At 41.3% G+C, this 27,977-nt stretch overlaps 1 protein-coding gene across 4 annotated transcripts in view; it reads right to left on the bottom strand.

Annotated features, from left to right (window-relative positions):
- The window catches only part of ttc28 (tetratricopeptide repeat domain 28), an 825,016-nt gene that overhangs the window by 28,746 nt on the left and 768,293 nt on the right, over nucleotides 1-27,977 (bottom strand). For all 4 annotated transcript variants that reach the window (XR_010977250.1, XR_010977251.1, XR_010977252.1 and 1 more), the window contains 3 exons: nucleotides 25,188-25,312; nucleotides 15,243-15,474; nucleotides 8,802-8,878 (listed from right to left, as the gene is read on the bottom strand). Coding sequence is in view for 1 of the 4 variants with exons in the window: in XM_068054870.1 (XP_067910971.1) it covers nucleotides 8,802-8,878; nucleotides 15,243-15,474; nucleotides 25,188-25,312 (434 nt within the window). In the remaining 3 variants the exon portion in view is untranslated. The remainder of the gene's footprint in view (nucleotides 1-8,801; nucleotides 8,879-15,242; nucleotides 15,475-25,187; nucleotides 25,313-27,977) is intronic.

Raw genomic sequence — 27,977 nt, 5'->3', positions numbered from 1 at the left:
ATCCCCAGCACCTTCAGGTAGTCTGACCTGACGGTGAAGGGGACAAAGGATCAGTCAGCCCAGTTCCCAAAGAACATGGCCTTGCTCTTGCCGTGGTTAACTTTGGCTCCCGAGGCCAGTTCGAACTGGTCGCAGATGCTCATCAGTCTGCGAACGGACAGCGGATCGGAGCAGAAGACGGCGACGTCGTCCATGTACAGGGAGGTTTTAACCTGAGTGCCTCCACTGCCTGGGATTGTCACCCCTCTAATGCCCACATCCTTCCTAATAGACTCAGCAAAGGGTTCAATACAGCAAACAAACAAGACAGGGGAGAGAGGACAGCCCTGTCTGACTCCAGATTGGATCGGGAAACTTTCTGATTCCCACCCATTGATTGAGACTGCGCTACTAATGTTTGTGTCGAGCAGTTTGATCCAATTGCAGATTCCCTCCCCAAACCCCATTTTGGAAAGCACGTCTATCATGTAGGTGTGCGATATCCTGTCAAAAGCCTTCTCTTGGTCCAGGCTGATGAGGCAGGTGTCCACCCTCTTGTCCCGTACATAGGCGATCGTATCCCTGAGTAGCACAAGACTATCAGAGATTGTCTTGCTGGGTACAGTGCAGGTCTGGTCAGTGTGAATCACCAACTCCAGGGCAGACAGGAGTCTGTGCTCTATGGGATGGTCCCAGGGACGCACACCGAGCAAACGTCAACTGCTGCTGGAGGACCATCAATTTGGTGAAAGACGCTCTTTGGCCTGCCCAAAACTTGCTGGCCTTCCAGCGCAAAGAGTTGTCCACGACCGAGTGTTACAGACTGGCACATTCCAAGGTCCAGGACTACGTGCTGAGGGACACACTAATGCTTGGGGCAGCCACCGCAAAGGCTCAATGGGGAAAGACCACTATGTAAGGTCCCCCCACCAAGGTGAACTGAGGGGCTGGACCCATGGGAAACCCTTCGGACTGTATCCAGAAAATATAGGTTTGCTGCAAAATGTACATGGCATGTAAAATAAAATGGAAGGGTTGTAAGGCAACTCACGCCTGTATTGAAGGAAACTGATCTCCTTTGCACTCTTTGTATTGTCAACTTGGTGCTGTTTTGAACTGTTTTGTAATTTTTTTTTTTTTTTTTTTTTTTTACAGATTTTTATGAATTAAATGTATTTTGGGAAAAAAAAGTCTGATCAGCTACTCGCCTTGTGTGGGTGGGTAGCCCTGCTGCCACCTTGATCCTGGCCGGTGTGCCAGTTCCCTGACTTTATCCCGCAAAAATGGCCTAGAGGCGGGATGGAGTCGGGGAACCGGTACACCCACCGGTGAGGCTATTTTTATCACCTGCCCGACTCTGATCCTGGCCCTGGCGGGTGCCAAAAATCTTGAGATACGGGCCGGACATTTATGCTCCCCCAAAGCGCAGGTTGGTTTTGGTGGGGTGGGGGGGGGGTGTAAAATGGAGTGGAAGGCTTGGGGGGGCCAATCCTGACCTGCTCCCACCTCCGCTGCCATTTTACACAGGGCAGCCGTGGTGAAAACCAGCCCACTCGCCCCAGGCAAATCAAGACCCATAAGTTAACAGCCACTTAAGTGCTTCTACCCGCAGCCACGAGGAGTTTACCCTTGCCCGGTCAGGCAGCCCAGGACTGAAAAAAACTGTCTGACAAAAGCAGGCGGCTTTCTGACAGCCTGGGGGGGGGGCCTCATGATCAGGCACCCTGTGCCCAACAGAAGTCCACCCCGATGCACCAACTACCCCCAACGCCCAACATGCCCCCTGTCCCCCCCCAAACAACCACCCTTACCTCACCGGGCACTGACTGATCACCTCCGGTAAGGCCACAAAAACTTACTTTTTTCCGGGGCGTCCTCCCTCTTCTTGTTGATGCTGGGTTGCAGTTCCAGCAGTGGCCATCACTCCCGGTGGCGCTGATGGAACTAAGAGCTGCCAGCCTGCTGATTGGCTGGCAGCTCCATTAGGCAGGACTTCCTGCCTCAATGAGGTGGAAGTCCCACCTCAGACCAATTAAGGGCCTGGGGACCAGAAAATCGGTCTGGATCCCCAGGTTAGGTGGAGGTGGGATTGCCACAGACTTTTCAGTCGGTGGACAACTCCCGTCCGACAAAAGTGAAATTCCGCCCCTTGGGTTCTTCAAATCTGCCTTGTGCAGACAGCTTAGTTAACCTGCCTGATCACACTTCAGAATTATTGTTCAGGACTGTCCAGTTGATTGAGAGGTACTAAAATTTATAGCAGTTGGGAACTGATTTCTCAGTCATAAACAAAATACAGAGAATATAAAGATAACACATTTTAAAAGACTGGCTTTTATAGTATAATTCAGTACTCCAAACCTCACAAATCCTCACTACAGGATTGTATGGTTTTATTAAAACCTCTGCCGTTTATTTCCTATTTCAGATATACTCATTTAAACAATCTCTTGAAATGAATTACTAAATGAGTTTCAGTTCTGAGGTTGAACTATATCCACACACACTTTGTTGTATGTATACAGTGCTGTGATACTAGTTTATTACCTAGAAATGTTATCATGGTGCTAATCAATTGCCCTCATACAGCTAGAGAGGCAGAATCTCATGCATCATTAAGCAACCACCTCAAGAGTGATGCTGGGAGGAGTCAGGGAGCACATCATTGCCTGATCCATTAGCCAACATATGGTATGTGCCACAGGGAGACACAGAGAACACAGAAAAGGGAAAAATATCGTAACTCACAGAAAGCACTTCTCTCCTCCATAAACTAGTTTACTCATGTACCTTGTTGTTGCATACAATTGGGGATGCAGAGCCCATCAAGTTCTGATGTTATAAACAAGCTGTGGGGAAGTGGAATCCTAAGTTCATTAATCCTTACTGTGTTGAATAAACTGCTTGGGTAGAACTAGTACAAAAGCAATGCCTGTTAATTTAAGATTTAAAAACTATTTATTTCACTCTGAGAACTGCATCAAGCAGACATAGCATAAGGTAGAGTCAAAAAAACATAGACATTACTAGAAATACAGAACAGGTCCACCAGAACCTGTAAAAAGAAAAAAGAGGGTTAATGTTTCAGATCCTTCTTCAGAATTGGTAAAGAGTATATACCTGAAACATTAACTTATCTCCTCTGCTGACAGATTACCTATGCATTTCCAGCATTTTATTTTTTCCCCCAACAGAGAAATGTGTTCTGATGAAAGGTCTCAGACCTGAAACATTAACATTGTTTCTCTCTCCACAGATGCTGCCAACATATTTCTAGCATTTTCTACATTTATTTCAGAGAAATGTGTTTCACTGAAGGAAGAACTAGAGAAGTCAGCGCACAGAGTGGGGCTCAGGGGTTTGTTTCACTGGGACACCAGTTCTGTGGACCATGGAATTGTAGAGTGTCAGCTAGTGCCTGATATTTACTACCAAGCTGGGCTATTGAGGAATGGCTGAGGAATGCAGTAACTGGAAGTAGAACAGTGTTTCCCAAATGGCATGGAGGGGTAGAATGTGCTCTTATATACCACTTAGTAACCAGTTACAAAGTCATTGTGAAGGGCCAGAGAGATGTTGTTTGTCATCTCACTGACTGAAACTGAGCCTGGGATAACAATACTTAAAATGATAGGGATAAATGTAACTAAAAACGGTGGCAGGAGAGAGAAGAGCGAAAAAAATGGAAAACAAAGATCCATTACTGATCAGAGGTCTCTGCAATACATTTGAGCAGCATAAAGAATGTTGATTTCGAAGGGAGCAATGCAAAAACAAGACTATCAGGAAGAAATCTCTACTGATCAAAGAGCTAACATAGTTCACTGCAACATCCAATGTTTTAACTAGATCAATCCAGTTTGATGCACTTACCATTCCAACCATATTTTTTACAGCCTTCAAAGAGGAGATTAGGAGAAAGAAAAACAACAAGCTTTAGATTCATGCATAGGTGATATACAAAGTGCAGTAAATTGAAACAGCAGTCACCAAACAGTAAAGCTTAAATAAATATACACAGAAAGAGTACCAAGCAGGAGGAATCTGGCACAACACCGTTTACTTGCATCAAACACACATTTGTTTAATTAGGTTGATTGAGAGTAATGAAGCCAGCTGCATAAAAGAGATAGTAAAGGGAAGCAGACGGTTGAGATTTTTAGGAGGGGGGTTTTCTATGGTTTTATTATTTTTTGGGAAGTAAATTTCTTTATTTTATCCCTAGCCATGAAGCAGCTTGCAGACCTGTTCCAGCTCCACCATATGCTACACAATAGTCAGCTGCTTGATGTGTGAATGTGACATGGGGTGACTTGTACCTGATCTCCCCTCACTCCCTGTGGGAGTACTCTTGGTCTCCATTTGGTGATTCATGACAAAAACGTGTATGTGACCTCACTCTGGCACAGTATGTTGGAATATCTCACCACCTCCACTTAACAAAAAGATATGGAAGAGGGCAGAAAGCTATTAAAAAAATCTAAATCTGTATAGTTGAAGGAATGCAGGAGCTTTTAGCTATCACTAGGTGTCTCTACTAATTTAGTGCATTAATTACAGGCAGCAGCACTTCAACACTGTTGGAACTGTCATAGATCATTAAACCAAAGCCTGTAAATTATGTTGAGAGATATTAGCCTATGAATGTTTATTACATTTGTAACAGATTCTTTTTTCCACCATTTTCATGAGGATATTAACCTGTTAATATATTATATCAAATTGCTTTATGAAAACTTAAGTGTTCAAACAATATTACACAGCATAATTTCCATGTTTAATTCTCACAACCACATATTTGCTAGTATTTAGTTAATCTTTTGAATCTTAAATTGAGTTTCTCCATTTGCTTTACTGTGTAATTTCAACTTTTTATTCTCTTCAGGATCCTTTCTCTCAGTATGCATGACAGTTTGTGCCCACCTCCACATCACCTATGTTCAAAGGAAATCTCCTGCAGCAAGGTCACTGAGATCAGAAACTAATGTGGGACAGAATTTGGTTGCCTGGGTGCACTATTGAAGTTCACCAGGGCATGGTTGTGATACAATCTTGTACTCCATCTAGTAGCTTATCCCAGTGCCCCTGTAGCCCCATTATTCAAGGAGCATTACAGTCTTTCTACTCCTTATAAGAATCTATAAAGAGTTCATAGCTCACTGAAGCAATTCAGAACTGACAAAAAATTATTCTAGTACTAATCACTATCAAATAATGTTGGAAATGTACATGTGTGGATTCGGAGAACAGGAAAGGGCCAGTTAAAGCAGCCTGCCAGTATTTCCCATCATGCTTGAAATATAGCCGCTAGGATGAAGTACCAAGAAGGAAGATATTCCAGAAAAGTAGCTGAAAATATTGAAACCAATTTAGCATGAATCAAAATTTTGAATGAAGAAATAGAGGGCATTGTACTAAGGGTTAGACATTGTCAAGTCTACTTTATGTGAGACACATATAATTTACAAACATCCCAGATGAGTTGACTGTGCAATCTTTGTTGAGTGACATAAAATCTGCACACTCTTATCAACTGTGCTATAAAGGTTAGAAAGGTTTTAAGGTTTTAAAATGAGATAATTTATTGAGTTATATTTTTAATTTTTGCTGAAGATGCTTCAGCATTGCTGTTGTTTTGTTGATAGCCAATTCTTCAGGATTCTGCAGCAGATAGTGTTTATAAGGCTTTCCGCTTCTGAGAGATTAGAAAACTTGACAAATTTAAAGCATTCAGGATCTCCTCTCATCTTTAGAACCTCTTCATTAGAAAATGTCCTTTTAAGGTGTTTTATACTATAACTGGCTTTCTAAAAGGGAAGTTCTTCTTCGCTCATGGCCTTGAAGGGTTGGTCCATAGATGTACACAACTCTATTCTCCCTCAAACTTTTTTCTCTCATCCTTCGATACCCTTCTCCAAGGGTGTGAGTTTAGATAGAAAGTAATGGCAGGGAGTCAGCACTTGGTGGACGTTGCTGACGCTCAACTTGATACTGCCCTCACCTGAAGTACCTAGTTGCACTCTTTCCTTCAGGTCTCACTGGTAGCAATCAGGGGGAAGGACCTTATCTAATTTTTCATCTCCCTGGTGCCCTGCTCTGCAACCTGGGTTACTTGTCCAGAGATTAAATCCCAAAAATGGAATACTTTCACTCATATAAAGTATGTACTGGATCTTTTGAGCTTCAATTTCATTAAACACATTATTGAATATGGACTTAACTGCTGCAAATTGTTTAAGAGATTAAATCAGAATTTGAGAAATATCTGCTGTTGCCAGTCAGTTACAGAAAAACATTTAAACTAATGTCATGCTAGGCCCCCACCTGCCAAGAATGAGGCACATTAATTTTGTCATGAACATTGATTCTAAACTGTTACTGGAGTGAAGAAAGGACTTGTTAAACAGATCAGCCGTGGCTGGAAAAGACATTTGCATATTAACAGACAGTGTTTGGAAGGACAAAGCAGCCATTCCCTGACACATTCAACCCACAATGGACTTTTGATCACCAGACATTGAAGGTGGGGGAACTTGCATTCCAGGTTGACTGCTAAGATAGCTGAATACACAAACGGACATGGTCAAACCAGTCAGTCCCATGACTAACCTGCTGGGAAACCTGAGTTTTTTAAATTTATGCAAACAGTTTGGGCAGAAAGCTGTTTGCTCCTGGACTGAGAAGATCTCGTCTGTCTGCTCCCATTTCTGTCTCACAAGCTTCTGAATCCACTGAAGAGAGAAAAGTCTCCTACAGCAAACAAGGTTTAAGAATACTGGGCCTCAACGAAAAGGAAGATCTACCTACACTCAAGGACTCTACAGTGAGCTCGAAGAACCGTAACAACAACTTTTCAGATATTGCCTCAAACCTTTCCACTTATTTTCCTTTTGCTCTTTGCTGTCTCTATTTGCAAGTGTGTATCGCATATTCATACTAACATGGGGCGCGTTGTGTATCCGTAGGCATTATCCGAATTAGAGTTTAAGTTTAATAAATTTCAACTTTTCTTCTTTAAACCTAAGAAAGCCTATTTATGCAGGTTTCTTTGCCTTATAATTGGAAAGCGGTGAACAAGGATTCACCAAGGGGGAGCTAAAAACAGTGTGTCTAAAATTAAACCCTGTTACGGTAAGACCAGATGAAGGCTGAGAGGGACCCCTAGGTACCTTTCTCACCTGATCGTAACACTAACGTCACCATTTGTCCCTTGGGATTCTGCAGCAGACAAGATGTTTACAGGCTTTCTGTTTCAACAAGATCTTTTGAACTTGATTAATCAGAGTGCAAAATGTTCAAGAATACCTCTCACCTTTAGAATCGTTTCATTACATACTGCTCCTTAAAGGGGTAGTATTACTCATCCAGATCTCTAAAAGGGGTAATGTCACTAACTTAGCTCTTTAAAAGTTCAATATTGCTGCATTTGTGTGGTTTGCTAGCAGACCCATCCAGAAAATGTAAGGAAAAGCCCACTCCTAAAACTTAACTGAAACAGTTCAATTTGGCCATTGTTGTGCATTCCCACTGGAGCTGGTGGATTATATGCATATGACTATTTTCCACCCTTATCAAGTGTCTTGCAATTAACTTTTACAGATAACAACAACTCTTGGGAGGGGACAGCGAAATGAGGCGTCAGTCCCTATGACTTTTGAATTGGTTATAATTTATTTAAATTATGTATTTGTTACTGCGTAAATGGAAGGAATGGGCAGGAAATAATAAAAAAAGACAAAAATATATTTTCATTTATATATGTTAAAAAGCAACTTTTTATAGTTAATTTTGGCAAATTTGGAGTCAATTTTTTTCTGTTTGCTGCTATTTTGCTTTGGCTGTGAAATCAAGTACAAGATTTAAGTAAATTAAAAACGTGATCCACAATCTCATGGTAGACGATAGAGACCAGCTCAGTCTGAGTATCTGAGATAATGGGCCGTGCACTATTAAACAGGATCTGCAGATTACATGATTGATTCAACAGTTTACCTGGTTAGTGATTCTGTTGTAACAGACTATCTGCTCCTCTTGGGGGGAATGTTACATTGTTCAGAGGTCAGGAGCTCATGGCTCTTTGCCCAGGCTCCATGCGAACTCTTCCATTTTGCCCTCACCTCAAAAAAAATCTTTCCTTAGTTTCCCTGTGTTCTTCTTCTCCAATACATTACATACTCCTCAGTCATGGGAGTAATTTTTTTTTTAAACTGACCACAATTGTTATCAATGTTATTTCTTGGTTATCCCATATTGTTCTGGTGTCCCATTACTATTTTAAGCAACAATCTCCCCTCCCATCCCCTATAATGCCAGTATCAGATCAAGCTGTGGTTGGTGGCACAATCCCACCTCTTCCTTTGGCAAGGTCTGAGTGTCAATAGCTATTGAGACTGGGAATTGAACTCAAGTCTCCCAGGTGGTATTCAGCATTCTAATATCACAGTTACCAAGTTACTCATCAGCCCTTGAACTTTTTCACCATGTCCATCATATTCTAATTTTTACTTGCTTTACTATTCGACAACAAATATATTACACATTTTATCAAAGGTCAAGCTCTGGCAAAATACATTTGTTCTCAGAATGAAAATAAATCAAACTAATCGCCATTTAATCTCTGTCATTTCAGCCCCTTCCCAAAAAGCTTATTAATTATGTTGTGCATTTAATTAGAAGGAAATAATTAGAATCTATACCACAAGTCCAAATTCAAAGCACATCACTGTGTCCTGGAGAGTTGAAATGATATGACATGAAGGGCAGCATCACAACCTACTTTCTGTGCTGAAGAGCAAAATCTAGAGGTCAAAGTTTGTCCTCACCCGATTAATAAGCTGTTCTCCCGTCTCTGAAGCTGTGATAAGTTTGCAGAGAGCCTGTAGCGCAGTATGGGGCAATCCTTTAACACAAAAAAAAGTGTTACCTGTAAATTCTATATAAATACAGTGACATACATTGCATAAAGACAATGGTTTCTGTAAACACAGGGACATATATAAACAATAACAAATATAAATGCCAAAATACATACAGACACAGGTACACATATAAACACACAATTATATAACATTATAACATTCAAACTTTGTGTATGCAAGTACTTCATGTACCTCATGTTTCATATGTCACAACATTTTATGTCACATTAAGGCATTCATTTGCAGTGTACAGAAACAAAACTCTCCAGGAACAAAAATATCAGAGTCACATGTCTTCAGGCTTTTAATTGACTGTCCTTCAAACAAAACCAGGGTTCCAATCTCCAGTCTTGAGGAGCAATTAACATTCAAATGAACTCATTCTGTGTTAAACTAATATTCATTTGACATTATATCCTTAAAGGGACACATGACTACACTTTAACAGCAGAATAATACATTGCGTTTTACATGGTATAATGTTCCTGTCCTTAAAAACAACATTGTCGCTGACTTACCATGAGCAGCACCACAGGAGATTTACTAATATATATCCAGCTGTCACTGTGTTTATAGATGGCCGACATATATAAATGCAATCTTTAAGCACAGTGACTTATATAGGCATATATGTTTACACACACAAGTAATGAAAATATATAGTCGTGTATGACATATATAAATATGGCATTATTTATAAATATATCAGCATATAATGGAAGTATGGCCACCTATATAAAAAAGTATGATATGCAAATTGTAACATATGCTCAAAATATGATGTGTTGTTTTAAAAAGACAGGAATGTTATACCATGTAATGTACAATATATTATTCTGCTAAGGTGCAGCTGTGCCCTTGTAAGGCCATAAAGTCTATTTGGTAACTAACCAGGGCCTCAGCCCATTCATAACTTAATTGTTCAGGAACAGTAAACATTGAAGTGTGCTCATTAGTTTCAGACTTCAACCAAAAAGTCAATAACATTTGAAAATTATTTTGCATCTGTACAAAAGTTTAGCATCTCTGTATTCTGATCTGCTATTTGCAATCTTTCATGGCATTCCTTATCAGAAGTTGGAGTGTGTGTTGGTTGATACGGAATTCAGAGCTTTATGATATAATGGAGAATGTAGTATTATGGTGGTATATTTCAAGTGCTGTTTGAAATGGAAGGATTGTTTGCTAAAGATAAAGTAGTAAATGTAAGAGATATTGCATAGAAATTCTGAGAGTCAATCTATGTGGTAGTGAGGAAGGCTGTGCTCTTGACATTGGTGAGCATTATACAGTCAATGTCTTACACGTTAGGAGAGGCAATCACTCCTGGTGGCATTGCTGGGACTGAAGAGCTGCCAGCCCTCTGACTGGCCAACAGCTTTTGAAGTCCTAACATCCTGTCTTAGAGGGCTGGAAGCCATGACCTCAAGCAATTAATTGCCTGAGCCATGTAAAACAGCGTCTGCCACCCAGCCCGCTTCCGGCCAATAATTTTAAGTGTGTCAGAAAAGTGTAACAGAAGAATGTTGACAGGAGAGAATGACAGAGAAAGATTTACAGGAAGCAAGTATTATACTTTCAGGAAATACGCACTATACATTAAACTTATTACAATACAGCAGTGTATAGAAACACTGTGGCATGTCGTAACAGAGCAAAATATGTTTGAGAAAGATGTAGAAACATAGTGACATATTTAAATATAGCAACTTACAGAAATACAGCAGAATGCATCAACAGTGACAAATAGCAGCATTTGGAAACATGGCAACACATACATTAGCACAGGAACATGGCAAAACACATAAAACAACAATTCATAGGAACATGGAAGATATAAATATGGAAGCATCCAGAAATAATGATACACGTATATATAAACAAACATGATAGGATAAACAGCTGACATTAGAAACAGAGCAATAAGTACATAAATACAGTTTACTACCAGGTGAGAAAGGGGTCCCGCTCAGCCTTCACCTGGTCTTACCGTAACGGTGTTTAATTTTAAACACACTGTGTTTTAGCTCCCCCTTGGTGAATCCTTGTTCACCATTTTCCAATTATCAGGCAAAGAAACCAGCACAAACAGGCTTTCTTAGGTTTAAAGAAGAAAAGTTATAATTTATTAAACTTAAACTCTACAGAGCTCCAGCAACATATAAATGTGGTAGAATGCGACAAATGCAACAGTAACATATGTAAATACAACATGCATAAGCACAATGAAATAAATAAGCCTGACAACATATATAAACATGGCAACATACATGAATGCAACACTATTTACAAATATGATTAAAAAGGGCAATATAGAAACAGCAATACACAGAATTATAATAATAATCGATAATGTGGTGATGAATATAAGACAAGCTGAAATAAAAGCACTGTAATGTATAAAGACGTCTGCAAACACGACAAGAAGTCCTGTAACATTGATCACAAGTCGTGGGAGTCAGTTGCCAGCGATCGCCAGAGCTGGCGGGCAGCCATAAAGACGGGGCTAAAGTATGGCGAGTTGAAGAGACTTAGCAGTTGGCAGGAAAAAAGACAGAAGCGCAAGGGGAGAGCCAACTGTGTAACAGCCCCGACAACCAATTTTTTCTGCAGCACCTGTGGAAGAGTCTGTCACTCTAGTATTGGCCTTTATAGCCACTCCAGGCACTGCCCCACAAACCACTGACCACCTCCAGGCGCTTACCCATTGTCTCCTGAGACAAGGAGGCCAAAGAAGAAGAATATATAAATATACTAAAAATAATTCTGATATATTAAACAGCACCATATCTAAGAACAGCACACTTGCTTTATCATCCATCTTTTTGTTACATCAGTTTACTTTCTTTCTTCCTTGGGGTGTGGCTGAGATAGTTCAGTCTTCCAGTCTCATTTGGCTATAAGAGCGATAGATTGATCTCCAGCTTTCTCAATAACTGTTAGTCCTGTTACACTGACAGCACACAGCAGGGAGGAGGCATACTTCTAAACATACAACAGCTGGCTAAACAAGGCTTTATTTCTTTCAAGAAGTTTTGGGGTACAAGAAGGTTAAAACGGATGATTCCTTTAACAGTAATATATGTGCGTGTGTGTGTGTGTGTGTATGTGTGTGGGGTGGGGGGGGGGAAGCAATATATTAACAGCAATAAAATTTTGCAGATATTCTCCAAAAGGCACTCATAATGTTGTGTTCTGCATTATTGACTGAAATCTCCACATACGCCTCATTTTTACTTATACTGTGACCTCTAAGGAATTCTCCACTGATGCAAATTTAAAGCTGCATTATATATATAATATATTTCTTTTTAAATTAAAATATTTTTAAAAAGCAAATGTAATGAAGGGAAGCGACTGTTAGGAATGTCGCAGTATGAAACAGTTCAATGCATTTATAAATGTTATGATACCACTGGGAGCATAATGACTCCAGCAACAATCACAAAGGAAGGGATTTATTTTAATATATTATAATTAAAATCTCACACTGAAGAGTGCCTGCAGAGTCTCATCGACAGGTTTGCGGCTGCCTGCAATGAATTTGGCCTAACCGTCAGCCTCAAGAAAACTAACATCATGGGGCAGGATGTCAGAAATGCTCCATCCATCAATATTGGCGACCACGCTCTGGAAGTGGTTCAAGAGTTCACCTACCTAGGCTCAACTATCACCAGTAATCTGTCTCTAGATGCAGAAATCAACAAGCGCATGGGAAAGGCTTCCACTGCTATGTCCAGACTGGCCAAGAGAGTGTGGGAAAATGGCGCACTGACACGGAACACAAAAGTCCGAGTGTATCAGGCCTGTGTCCTCACTACCTTGCTCTATGGCAGCGAGGCCTGGACAACGTATGTCAGCCAAGAGCGACGTCTCAATTCATTCCATCTTCGCTGCCTCCGGAGAATACTTGGCATCAGGTGGCAGGACCGTATCTCCAACACAGAAGTCCTCGAGGCGGCCAACATCCCCAGCTTGTACACACTACTGAGTCAGCGGCGCTTGAGATGGCTTGGCCATGTGAGCTGCATGGAAGATGGCAGGATCCCCAAAGACACATTGTACAGCGAGCTCGCCACTGGTATCAGACCCACCGGCCGTCCATGTCTCCGCTTTAAAGACGTCTGCAAACGCGACATGAAATCCTGTGACATTGATCACAAGTCGTGGGAGTCAGTTGCCAGCGTTCGCCAGAGCTGGCGGGCAGCCATAAAGACGGAGCTAAAATGTGGCGAGTCGAAGAGACTTCGTAGTTGGCAGGAAAAAAGACAGAGGCGCAAGGGGAGAGCCAACTGTGCAACAGCCCCGACAAACAAATTTCTCTGCAGCACCTGTGGAAAAGCCTGTCACTCTAGAATTGGCCTTTATAGCCACTCCAGGCGCTGCTTCACAAACCACTGACCACCTCCAGGCGCGTATCCATTGTCTCTCGAGATAAGGAGGCCCAAAGAAGATAATTAAAATTAAGTAATTCTATCAAAGAGTACTTTGGGAGATGCAATATACTAGATCAGCCACAACTGCAAGCCATTCTCCGCAGTGAGACTCCAGATCCCTTTACACTGCCTGCTGTTCCACAATTGCAAACTCCCCCAGACCTTAACAATGTGTTTTCTTTTTGATTTGATTCAGATACAGTAATACAAACGCCAATGTTATTTCTATATTGGTCAAGTTATCTGTCGGCTATGAGCACCTTACTATCAGCCACTAAAATTCGAGCACATAATCTCCTCTGATGGGTCAGCTTAGTAAACCAGTACAGAAGTTAAGGTATATAGACTAGAAGGGTCCCAGCTTTAATCATTGGTCTGTGCTAAGTTAGCTTGATTTCAACTGTATTTGCGGAGCATTCCTAGCACACTTGCACAAGGGAAGGAAAGAAAATGAGCCTGTTCCAGCTATCTATAAAGAAATACCTGCTAGAAAATATACATATGTGGACATTGGGTGATGACAGGATCAAGTTCACCTGTTTAACAATGGGGAAGGGCTTAATACCCTGCCAACATTTACTGACTGCCCTCAAAATTAAAGAATATGTGCTTGGGTAAGGTACCAGAGGGTGTACCTGTAGAACAACATCCTACCAAGCAGTCAAGGTGTTCAGAAAAGTTGGAGGGAAGAGACAAAATTGGTGGAAAAAGGAAGGACAACACACTCAGGGACAACTTTGCGATGCTGACAGAATTTGGGGCTCCTCACACCCATGGCATGGCTAAGGGTCTTACTGAATTTTGCAATGGTAGCTCACCTCCCTATCTGAATAGGCTATTGGCACAGGAATAGTTTGGCCAGAAAGCTTGGCCTGCATCACACTTAAAGAGCTGCAGCTTGTTATAAAAAGGGAAGTAAGGAGGTTATGGTGGTGACAGAAAAATAGACTAATTTTCACAATAGCACAATTTGGGCAATGTCACTCTCTTTGGTACTAAAGAATTTGATGTCCTGCTGTAGGTGTCTCAAAGGAGGATGGTCCTAATTGGCACAGTATGCTATTGCCCTTTAAAAGCACTGGTGTAAAAACTGCATGATGGGACATTGCTAATTGAGTCAATGCAGTTACATCACTCATATCTGCTACAACTGAGAAATAAATTTTCTGCTATTAAAAGCAAGGCAGAAGAGATTGTTCAGTTCTGTCCACATTTCATGTGACAGCCATTACAGCACAAGTTGGCAACCCACTGCGAGGTAACTCCTACTGTTTTTGGATCCATTGCATTGGGATTCAAATTCAGCACAATCCGACAGATGGAAATCTCCCATTTTTAAGATGAAATGAATTTGGGGGTAATTCCAATTCAGTTGTTAGTTACTATACATAAGCAGCACAAAACTATCCAAAATTAGTCATAATCCGCATCACAAGGATAGTTAGTGTTGCAAACAGAATTGTAACAAGGGGGCTGGAGGAGTGCTCGACTGGGGTTGGGCATAACACATTACTGCAATAGCATCTTATCTGTGCTATACATGACCTGAGACTGCTTGATGTGGAAGTGTAAAGGAAGCTTTTCCCTGCATCTAACCTACACTGTAACTGACCTTGGAGTGTTTAATGGGAACACTGTTCCTTTAAACGTGCACTGTTTAATGTTATGAATGCTATGCAACTTAAACTATTTAGACTGATTTGAAAATATACCATGTCTGTCAAGTCAAATTGTAAAATTGTTGTTCTTCATTTTTCAAGTTACGTAGTGAAATTTAAAAGTATCCACAAATGCTGGAAATCTGAAATGGAAACAGAAAATTCTGGAAATGCACAGCAGGATTTGTCCTAAAAGAGAAAGGACATGTTAATACATCAGGTGAAACCCCAATGGAGAGTGCCATCTTTACCTAGAAGTGACTGGAGCGTAGTGCTGCACTGCTGAAGCCGATCTCCAGGGTCTGATACTGGAAAGAAGACAGCTGCTGGAAGTCCACTGGCCGGTGGATCGAGCCTGAATCCTACAGCGGTGAGAAGTGACTGCCAACCTGGCACACCACCCACTTTGTTCTCTACACTGTGCTGGGAGGTGTACATGGAATTCCGTTGGCCATTCTGTATTCGCTGGAGTGACTTCTCCACCTGAGGTAATAAAATCAAAACTGACTTTCCATTTCTCTAATGAGTCCAACCATATTACTTCTTGTCAGAATCCCCAAGACTATGTGATACTAAAAAATAATGGCCTTGAAATTATGCTGAGCATACATCTTTTTATCGTAAGTGAGTCAATTAAAATACATTAAAATACCAGACAGCAGAAACTCACGTGTTAAATGTTAGTACTCTAATATCGCATGGCACAATTTCAAAGCAGAATTTATAGGGGACTATTTTCTAAATTTAAAATATGTGGAGCAACAATCCCACTGCCCATCATACCAACTAAACATAATTGGATGAAGGTGGCACTGTAGCTCTAACCTGTGGCATACAAGAGCAGAACATAGGTCTGCACAGACAAACACCCAGATAGGAGGATGATTTCCCTTTGGCTATTATAAGTCATAATGCAGAAGGCAAGGTTTCTCTTATTGCTATTTCTATTGAAATTATGAATACATTGTTTTTAGAATGGTTTAATAAGTTTGCTAGAAATAACCAAATGCAATCTTCCTATACAATGAGCTCCTAATCCCTGCCATAAGCAGATCAAGCACCCTTTATATAGGATGGGAGGGAGTCGTAACAGAAGTGCTGTAATGCAACATATCCAGCAACAAATCATACTGTGGCACTGGCCAAGGCTTGGGAGCGACTCTATTGCCTGTTTCCTTACCTGTAGAAGATACGTGCTTAAAGACATTGCACAAGAAGAGAGAAATAATAAAATAAAAAAAGAAAATTGCTTTTGTACGTAAGTGGACTCAGCATCGTGCACTAAGCAGCTCTGTCTACCTGCTGCCTGACCTCCTTTCCCAGGCAAGATAGGGTGCCTCAGCAGGCAGAACATGCTCACAATCAACATTGTTACTTCAATTTCAACAGGGTGATGGGCCTGTACCAGCAGCTAACTAAAACGATTAAAAAAATAAACAGAGACATCTTTTCCGGCAGGATAACTACTCATTCCACATATTATACCCATTTGTAAAAAGTTATTTAAAAAAGGCATGCTGCTCCATTTACAATGCCTGATTCATTCATGAAATATAATTTCATAAATATAAGCATTTTATGTCCGTTTTAGGTCTAGATAGAGTACAGTCATTTGTCACAATCATGCTAATAATTAGAATGATTTAACAGTCATCTCTAATTATTCCTCTTGATCTCATTGCAGTTTCACATAATTTTCTTCAATTTAACAATACTTGTACTTTCATATAATGAAACATTTCCAGGTGATTTACACGGGTTTGAGTGACCCAAGCAAGAAGGACAAGACTATTTAGAGGAGGTGGTCAAAGACATGTTTTGAGAAGGCTTTTGAAAGTGGAGGGAGAGGTAACAAAGCAGAGGAGTTTAAGACAAGAATTTCAGAATGCAGTGATGCGATGGCTGCAGGATTTACCACTGGTAACGGATCACAGTATACTAGAATTGAATGAGCAGAGAATGCAGCGGAGGAGCACAGGTCTGGAGAAGATTACAGAGGCAGGATGTGACAAAGCCATAAAAAAACTTCTAAGTAAGGACATTGAATTTTTACATGTATTTTAATTGTTTACTGTGCCCTCCAATTTTCTGTCCAGTCTTTCCCTTTACACCTTTCTGCATGAGTGGTCTATCTGTGTGAATCTAAGCAGTGAGTCATTAAGGGTTAATCCAATCCGAGCCTCACTTGCCACCCGCACATGTGCACTTCTGCAGGAGTCATTAGCCAGCATCTGTAAAGAATGTCCAATTGTTACTTTTCTCCCTAGCCAGGGATACTAAGAATACCCTCACTGCCGCACAGATAAAGGATGGAATCTGGGACTTTTCTGTCTGTATGGATTCGTGCTGTATCAGACAATACCTAATGTTAGAGGAAAAACTAGACAAACTAGAGTTCTTCATTCTTGAAATGGGATCTCTCACAGGAACCTGGTCGAGGTAAATTAGGTAGAATTGTTGAGACCAGAACGCTAGACTCATTTGAGTAACTGCTTGATAACATAATGGGAAGATGATGATTTTTTTGGGGTTGATTTTCTAGAAGGATGGGATGAAGAATCTTCAAGATCTGAACTTTATTGTCTTGTGATTTAAAGAACAGAATCATGTCTATAAAGTTTAAGGTTTTGCATAATTCAGTTAATAAAGATTATCTGTTATTTGTCATCTAATCATTGCTGTATTGCTCCTAAGCAGCTATTTTAACTCTAGTTTTTCAAGAATGCACTTAAGTCCCCTGCCTTTACATTTTATGGCTCATCTTATACAGCAATTGCTCCCCCACCACACTTCTGCCACCCACCCCTCAATGCCCCATGGCACTGAGCTCAACGAGAATGAATAAATTAAATTATAGTTTAAACAATTCTATGAAGGATTCTTCTTAAAACTTGTTTACCTATCAGTTAACTATAGGAAATAGGCTATGGTGTCATAATTTATACAGCACAAATAATAGTGCAATGGATTCCACAGATGTAAAGTTTGCATCCATGACTTTTATGTCAAGTGACTAACTGCCAAAAAGTTGTATGAATCACAATGACATTTTGCAGTTTATAAAACCCATGTAAAGATGTGACTTGTGCATGGGAATTTATGCTGGTCATATTTTGCTCTTCTACTTATCTCCTAGCACATAAATAGGGTGTCCCTTCCATTGCAGGGTCCATGTGATAAAGACGAAGAATATCAACAGTGAAACTATAACCCCAATTTTGTGAAAATGCAAAAATGTAGTTGAGCTGGCCCCTGATGCAGGCCCATCTTCACTGTCAGTGCATAGGGCAGACGCTGTTACACTTTTATGACAGCAGTCCCTCCACCTCAATTGAATGGGCTACTGGCGCATGAAATGCTTGCCCAGAGAGCTTGATCTGTAATACACTTGGCTGTAGACTGGTGTAAAATCCTGCAAGGCAGCAGTTCCTAAGATGCTGCAGCTCACTATTAAAGGGTAAGTTGTGGTGGTGGGGGTAGGGGAAGTGGACTAATTATTCACAGAAGCACTGCAGAGATATATGAGCACATGCTCTCTTTGATGTTGAAGATTTAGAGATTCTGTTGCAGCAGGTGCACCAGAAAAGGGTGGTTCTACTGCAGGCTGAATCTGACTGTCAGTACAATCACCTAGTTCACTTACACTTGGCTACAATTAAAGAAGCTAAATGCTTATTGAGAGGAAAGCAAAAGTAAACACACTCCTCAGTTTTTCACACATTTCCTCTGTGGCCCTTAAATCATGCGGAAAACCCAAATTGGGAATTACTGCACCCTCTGTCCATTTGTACACACACTTTCACTTTACAAAAGCGGGATGGCATACTTTCTTTATAGGTGCAAGCTGTAGCAGAAGCAACAGCAGCAGATGTTCCAGTTCCAGGCCTAGGTGCTCCACTTGTTATTATTTTCAGTGGGGTCAGCAGTCATGGAGCAAATGTTAGCCTCAGTCTTTGAAGAGACATCATCCAATCTCTCTTCTTCAAATAATGTAGGCAACATGGACTGCTGCACATCGAAGGCATTGAGGTCTTTTCTTAGGTATTGGACATTGATGTGCATTATTATGTTTTTGTGGTCAGATACCACTTGACCATTCATTGGGTGCAAATCTTTCCAGTTCAGGTATGCAATGGGGTTGGTATGAGGAGCCCTGATACTGACATGGATGCCATCTATGACACCCTGCATTCAAGAGAACCCTACCATCCATTGAAAGTTCTGCTTTTTGCATAACTGCTGCCTCCTTGCCAAGTTGTAAACATAGTGTTTGATATAAATGTGTACTGCAGACCGCTTCGTGTGGCAGATGTCCCCTGCGGGCTTCAATGTATCCATTTTGACTTTGAAACTGGCTAGCAGAGACACACTGATGTCAGACAGATCCAGCACATGAAGGAAATAGGAGAGCTCTCTCTAAGTCAATTTAAACCCAGGGTAGTTTCTCTCTCAAACTTCTAAAAAAAACTTTGAGCCAATTAATTCCTCAAAGAAATAACAAATTATTGACTAACTGTGTTCATCGCTGGAAAAAAGAAGAGTTTATACTACAACTGCCAAACTGAACTGCTGAACCCCTATCTCTGGAAGGACCATTTTCTCATTGGACCTTGGAAGACTGCAAGTGAACTCTGACTGTGTTGGATCAGAAGACCGTTTGTCGGAAGCGTAATCTGCAAAGACTTAATTGTTTTTCCTATTTTTTCAGGCAGCTAATTAAAAAACAAACTACTGTTAGTTTGAGTATATCTATGCGAATGCGGGAGTTAGATTTTTAAATAAGAAGTTATAAGGTCTTTAGATATTGGTTTATCTTAGTAGTGTTTAAGATTTTAGTTTTTTTAATAAATAGTTAATTTGTTGATATCTGAAGATACCTGGTTTGGCTCGCTTCATTCGGGGGTTACTAGATGGTTTCAATTCAGCAGCTGTTTTCTTCGATTTGGAAAGCTTAAAGTTATATGATGCGACCTGTGGAGCGACGGGACTGAACTGACAATGCATTGCTCACACCGCAATCAGAATCATATATTTTGATTGGGGGCTTTGTCCCGAGCAGTCGTAACAAGTCTATCACACCTTGCATCCGGGAAAATCCGGCCTTGGCCTCGAATCCGATGGCCCTCTCAGCTTGACTGTTAGGGTTGGTCCGGTAGCACATATAGTCGCCGGCCCTTGTGAACAGGGCATTCTTCACCTCCTTGATGCAGCGGTGGGCTGCTGGCTCGGAGACCCCACAGATGTCTCCTGGTGGATCCTTCAGAAGATCCAGACTCATAATAGTTCAGTGCCACTGTGATCTTCAGGACCACTGGCATAGGGTGACCCACAAATCCCATAGGTCGCAACTCATCCTGCAGCAATGTGCATAAGTCGGTGACGGCCTCCCTGGAGAGGCGTAGCCTTCGCTGACAATGCCCCACGGACAATCGGAGGTAGCTGATTCGAGTCCGGCTCTCTGACGCAGGTGGGCCCTTCATGGCATGGCCGGCTGCTGCTGCTCTCGTTGTAGAGCTTCACAGGCAGGCCCAGCTGCCTCGTGGTAATCCCTCTGTCGGAGACGCTACATCACACCACGGGACTCCAAACCGTCAGGGTGTATGAGACCCATGTCAGTTGACCAGTAGGCATTGTCGATGCAGAGATGACCCTACCTTGGCAACTGAGCTTTTGACACTTCGCCCATTGAACTCCCTGATGGCCCCCAGGGCCCACCCCTGCTGATAGCCAGCCCTCTCATCCAGCAGAATGGGTGACCAAACATCTCACACAACAGTTTGGTCACCCAAAACAGCCACCCAAACCCAAGCAGCCCCCACTTGCAGAGCAACTGAGACCCCAAACACCTGGCAGAGACCCCGAGAACCCAACACCCCCGTCAGAGACCCTGAGACCCAGAACCCCCTGTAAGAGACCCCAAGACCCGGATCCCCCTGTCAGAGACCCTGAGAACCCAACTCCCCTTGCGGGCACACAGCAACACAGTGCAACAATGACCTCTCACTCCCATCATCCCTTATGCAGAATCCTTATGGCTGCATCCCTGTAGCGGCACTGAAGCCTCGCCTTGGTGCTGAAGCCTCGTCTCAGTGCTGCCAGCTTTTAATAACCGTGAACCGAACCTGCATTCCACAAAATCACAAGCCCACCATTAAATCGAGGTGGATTAGATGCAAATGTATTCCAATCATCTGCTCAGCAATTTAAATTGGAATCTTGTTGTGTCGGAGCAGCAATGCTGCCTTGGTGCTTTCGGGCCTCTGACAAAATCTGGAACCAACATCACATCACCAAATTCCCGGGCGGTCAATTCTGGCGCAATTCTCTGTCCCCCCACACCACCATTCCTGCTTTGAACAGCTGCATTTAATTCTGCCCATTGACTGCAAGTCAAATGAGACAACTCAGATTTCTCTCACTGAGAGAGAGGTGGTGAAGATAGATCTGCTCTAGCTTGTCCCTGTATTTGAGGAGAGACATGTGTTCTGGGGTAGTAGCAGTGTGGACAAAGCACCTCAGATGTCACTGTGCCTATTTTGATGTCTCTGTATCTATCTGTTGTCCCTCCGTCAAACTTCTCTTCCTTAAAACAATCATGCAGCGCTTTGCAAACCCCATGGAAATTCCCATCTTTATCACTTTCTACTGGAGCCTGTGTCAGCAACTACCAAAAACAACAAAGGGAATGACTGGGGGGAAAAAAAAGTCCAAAAATAGCAGCCTGTCCAGAAAAGCAACTAAAGCATGAAGCAAAACATAATTGCAAACATAAAATAAACAATTCAAAATGAACTCAACTCAAACAACAATCTTGCTTTAAGAAGCATTCTTGAATAGGAGAGATGGCAGGATTCCCAATGGGTCCATTTTATAAGCAATGGGTAGAACCTCACCCAAGGTTGTGAAATTCAGTGTAGAATCTGATTCAAATGAAAGCTGCATTTAAATGAGGCTTTCACTTGTCTTTAGCAGAGCTTCATTCTGTCCCCTGAATCATGCATTGCAAAACATCACGGTTTATGTCCCAAACCCTCAAATATTCAAGACTATGGAATAAAGATTGTAAGAAGCTTATTCTATACTAAACCACCATGCATCATAAAATCTGTGCAAGAAAGAAGTTTGTTTTGTGGAGATGTATATTAAGTGGGAAAAATTCTTCTGGCGTAGTCTCAGCTTCACTGTGCTCTGTTAATTTCCTTGTAATTTTCAGAGGTTCGCACAAAAGTGACTTAGGCTGATCTTACACTGGAACCTGTCAAGTGCCAAGGTCCTTCATCAATTGTGCCTCTTCCAAGTTGCATCCACCATAACTTATTAACATAGCTCTACTCTCAACCCATGCAGAAGGTCAGAGACAGCGATTTTCCTGCATTTAGTTCTGAATGGGCATAAATTTACACCCAAAAATTTAGGTGCAGTGGGGCCTGAATCTGTGTAACTAAAATTGCTGGACTTTAATTGCGATTTTCTTTGTGAGGTTTAAAAGTTTTCCTAACTGAGTTTTGCACTCTACTTAACCGAAGTGCTGAGTGTCTTGGTGCAGCTGAATTTTTTTTCAGGCTTTGCCCCCACCACATGTTCAGTTGCTGAAATGGCATTCCCAATGGACATACCACTATTCTGCAAAATAATTGAAGAATATCTTTTATATTTTTCCTGCCAAAATGGACAATTTCACATTTTCCCACATTATACTCCATTTGCCAGATCTTTGCCCACTCACTCAACCTATCTATATCCCTTTGTAGCCTCCTTAGGTCTTCTTCACAACTTACTTTCCTACCTATCTTTGTGTCATCAGCAAATTTAGCAACCATAACTTCGGTCCCTTCACCCAAGTCATTTATATAAAGTGTAAAAAGTTGAGGACCAACACTGATCCCTGTGGCACACCACTCATTACATCTTGCCAACCAGAAAATGACCCATTATGCCTACTCTGTTTCCTGTTAGCTAGCCAATCTTTTATCCATGCCAATATGTTACCCCCTACACCATGAGCTTTTATTTTCCGCAATAACCTTTGATGTGGCACCTTATCAAATGCCTTCTGGAAATCTAAGTACAGTACATCCACCGGTTCCCCTTTATCCACAGTACATGTTACTTCCTCAAAGAACTCCAATAAATTGGTTAAACATGCTCTCCCTTTCACAAAGCCACGTTGACTCTGCCTGATCGCATTATGATATTCTAAATGTCCTGCTATAACCTCCTTAATAATGGATTCTAGCATTTTCCCTATGACAAAGGAAGATGCAAAGCGGCTTCAAGGGGATTTGGACAGACAGTGGGCAGATGGAATATAATGTGGAAAAATGTGAATTTAACCATTTTGGTAGGTGAAACAGATGTGCAGAGTATTTTGTAAATGATAAGAGATTAGAAAGTGTAGATGTACAAAGGGACCTGGGTATCCTCGTCAATAAGTCACTGAAAGCTAACATGCAGGTCCAGCAAGCAATTGTAAGGCTAATGGTATGTTAGCCTTTATAGTAAGAGGATGAGAGTACAGGAGTAGTGAAGCCTTGCTTCAATTGTATAGAACCTTGGTTAGACCGCACTTGCAGTACTGCGTGCAGTTTTGGTCCCCTTACCTTAGGAAGGATTTTATTGCCATAGAAGGTGTGTAATGAAGGTTCACCAGACTTGTTCCCGGGATGGCGGGACTATCCTATGAAGGGAGATTGGGGAAACTGGGCCTCTGTTCTCTAGAGTTTCGAAAAATGAAAAGTGATCTCATTGAAACCCACAAAATACTTAAGGGGATAGACAGGGTAGATGCAGCTCAGATGTTTTCCCTGGCTGGGGAGTCTAGAACCAGGGGACACAATTTCAAAATAAGGGGGAAGCCACTTAGGACAGAGATGAGGAGAAATTTCTTTACTCATAGGGCTGTGAATCTTTGGAATTCTCTATCCAAAGGGGGCTATGGAAGCTCAGTCATTGAGTATGTTTAAAGCAGAGGTTAGCAGATTTCTAAATACCAAAGTCATAAAGAGATATGGCGATAGTGTGGGGAAAAGGCATTGAAGTGGATAATCAGCCATGATCGTATTGAATGGCGGAGCAGGCTCGATGCGCTGAATGGCCTACTCCTGTTCCTATGTTCCTAGATGTTAGGCTAACTGGCCGATAGTTTCTTGATTTCTGTCTCCCTCCTTTCTTGAATAAAGCTGTTACATTAGCTACTTTCCAATCTGCTGGGACCCTTCCAGAATCTAGGGAATTTTGGAAGATCACAACTAATGCATCTACCTTCTCTGCAGCCACTTCTTTTAAGAGCCTAGGATGCAGGCCATCAGGTCCTGGGGACTTTTCAGCCTTTAGCTCTAACAATTTTCCCAGTACTTTTCCCTGGTGATTGTGATTGTTTTAGGTTCCTCTCTCCCTTTTACCTTTAATTTTTCAAGTATCTTTGGAACGTTTTATGTGTCTTCTACAGTGAAGACTGACACAAAATACCTGTTCAATGCTTCTGCCATTTCCTTATTACCCATCATTAATTCTCCGGACTCACTCTCGAGAGGACCAATACTCACTTGAATTACTCTTTTCCTTTTTAAATACTTGTAAAAACTCCTGCTATCTGTTTGTATATTTCTAACTAGCTCTCTCTCATACTCTCATTTCTCTCTTATTATTTTTTACATTCAAACTACTAGCTCCATTGATGGCCCTGCATTTTGGCTTGTTTTATGCCAATTTTTATGTACTGCCATTGATAAATCAGCTTCGGAGGACATTTGGGTATTAGTTCCTGTTGGCAAGATAAGTGTAGAAACCATCATAATTATGATTGAGGTAATTACAGGCCTTTATGTTTTTCTTAAAACTATCATAACGGTATCAGAACATGTAATACTCCTATGTCTCTTGCTGGCCACGCTTGGTTAATGCTTCACCAGCTGGAAGAAGCAGCGTGATTCGGCTAAGTTCAGTTGCTATTTTCTAATTGCCTGTGGGATGTAAGTTTGTAAACACAACTTTTTTTTTTTAGTTTTAAGCTACAACCATCTTTTGTGACCTCCAAACATTGTCAATATTTTCACTTTGGTAATGATATTACTCAGAGTTTGAAGTATTAGTATCTGATTTCACAGAAAATGATGCACCTCCACTTCCTCTTCTCTCCTTTCCCCCCTTCCTCACATACAGCAATTGACTAAGTATTTCACTGATGTACAACCTACCAAGTGCAGTAGAACACGGAGCGCATCTCGGGCACGGTCGGGGTGCTGGAGGATTTCAGACAGTGCCTGACCAATAAGAGATGAGGGGCTGTTCAATTTAACATCATTTCCAATCAATGTGAAACCTGCAAAAGGAGAACAACTTTTACATAACAGAATAATTAAATGTTCAAAGTTTTCAGTAAATAAGAAGTGACATTTGTAACCAGACTATAATAAAAATAAATAGTAAATATCAGTATGTACAATGATTGCATCATACAAACCAGTTCTATAAGCCATGCATATTGCATTGTGACTGAAACCCTGAATAATATATAGTAACTATAATCCCTACATAATGGTGACCTGTAATCTCTATAATGAACAGTGACTGCAATTTCTGTATTACAGTGACTATATACCAACTGTAATCACTATATAAAATAATGATTGTAATCTTCGTATTAATACTGTTACTGTAATAATGTCTACATAAAGCATGGTGACTGTAATCTCTATATAATGCACCATGACTGGAATCGCAATGTAATAGTGACTACTTTAGAACAAATTGAGCTTCCGATCCCATATGCTCTCCATTATCAAGCCTACCTGCTTTCACCTCCATAACATCGCCTGTGTATCCTCCCCGCCTCAGCTCATCTGCTGCTGAAATCCTTATCCATGCCTCTATTATCTCTAGACTTTACCATGCCAATGCTTTCTTGCTCTCCGACCTTGCACCTTCCATTAACTTAAGCTCATTCAAAGCTCTACTGCCTGTAACCTAACTCACACCAAGTCCTGTTCATCCATCATGCATGCTCGCTGACCCACATTGACTCCCGATCCGGCAATGCCTTGATTTTATAATTCTCATCCTTGTCTTCAAATCCCTCCATGGCCTCACCCCTCCCTATCTTTGTAACATCCTCCAACCAGAAATAAAACCCTCTGAGACAGCTTTGCGCCTCCAAATCTGGCATCTTGCGCATCCCCAATTTTAATTGCTCCATCATTGGCGACTGTGCCTTCAGCTGCCCAAGCTTTGAAATTCCATGCCTAAGACTCTCCACGCTTTAAGGCACTCCTTGAAACCTGCTTCTTTCACTCAGCTTTTGGTCACCTGTCCTAATAGCTCCTTATGTGGCTCGGTGTCAAATTTTGTTTGATGACACTCCTGTGAAATACCTTTGGATATTTTAGTAACTTAAAGGTGCTATATATATGTATAAACAAGTTGCTGTTATATTCTCTCGATAACATGTTCACTTTAATCTCAGTATAATAGTGACTGTAATCTCTTTCTGATATATCCTGACTGCAATGTCTGTGTAGCACCAGACATATCACTGAAAAGTAAGCCTGGATTTTAGTTTGGTGTTGGCAGGAGGGGTCTTTTTTGAGGGCAGAAAACCTGGAAGTATAAGTTTTTAACTGCAGGATATCTTTACATTTTTTTCTGCAGGTTTTTTATCCACTGCCAGCCTGATTGGCAGACTCCTGCAGTACAAGGCCAATCATGATGGGGTGTCCGATCATGGGGGTAGGGGAGATGTGGGAGTCCAATGGTAATGGAGGGGTGGGGGCATGTGTGTGGGGTAGAGACAGATTGGAGTGGAGGAGAGGGCAGAGTTTACAGGGTAGCTTGTTGGATGGGGAGGAAACACTTTGGCTTCTCCTGGCCCACAAGCTGTAAATGCACTTACCTCATGGATTCAGTCCTTCTTGCCTCCTTTCACTTGCTGGGTTTCCCCGAGGCCTGCTAGGTTCCTGTTTCAGGTTTTTTGAATTTTAACCTCTGTCCTGACCCCAAACCACCCATTTTTGAGATATAGGTTCAGCCCATAGTGACTATAATCACTCAGACACATAGTGGCCATAATTTCTATACTATACTGTAGCTATAATCCCTGAATATATAACTGTATAAATATAATGACTGTGATTCCTGTATTTATTGTGACCACTGTAATCCTTGTATAATATATCCATATAATCTAAAGTCCTAACACACTGACGCTGGCTGTCACAGAAGCAAAATTGTTCATATGGCACAAGCTTTTTCTACACAGTCACTGTATGTCACAGTGTAACCAGCCATTGTACATCAGTGTCTAGAGTAACAGATGAATTAAAATAAATTATGGGATGAAAGGCACCTGCAAGTTTAGTAGATGGCAGAATAATGCAATGGTTATGGCACTGGAATAGTAACCCAAATTTGGGAGATCATATCTCGAAATGGCAAGCTGTGAAATTAAGCTCAATAAATCTTGTAATTTATCATCAGGTAGAAAAATGAGCATGCAAGGTTGGCAGATTGATATTAAAAACCCAACTGGTTCATTAATGTCCTTCAGGGAAGGGAACTTGCTACCCCTATGTGATCTGGCCTACATATAACACAGATCATATGTGTGTGGTTGACATGTATTGTTGTATAATACCCGAAGAGCAACTAGGGATGGGCTATAAATGTTGTTTTGCCAGTCTCACCCACATCTCAAAAACATTTTTTTAAAATTCAAGACAAGCAGCAGGAAAGGAGAGGATTTAAAAAAGCGCGCCAATAGCTCAAAGACTCAGAGAGAAGCAGCAGGAGAGGAGAGGATTTAAAAGGTGTGCCAAAAGTACGGAGATTCGGAGAGAAGCAGCCAGAGAGGAGAGGATTTCAAGTGCAACTTGAACAAGATGCTTGAAGTTCGGGGAAAAAGCGAGCTGTTTGGTGAGTATCTGGTAAGTGTTTCAGGTCTATTCTATTCCTAAGGTTTAAAATAGTACAGGAACTGGTGGTAAGGTTAATAA

Source organism: Heterodontus francisci, chromosome 23, assembly GCF_036365525.1.
Source record: "Heterodontus francisci isolate sHetFra1 chromosome 23, sHetFra1.hap1, whole genome shotgun sequence".
NCBI lineage: Eukaryota > Metazoa > Chordata > Chondrichthyes > Heterodontiformes > Heterodontidae > Heterodontus > Heterodontus francisci.
This window is presented reverse-complemented; position numbering and strand designations above follow the sequence as displayed.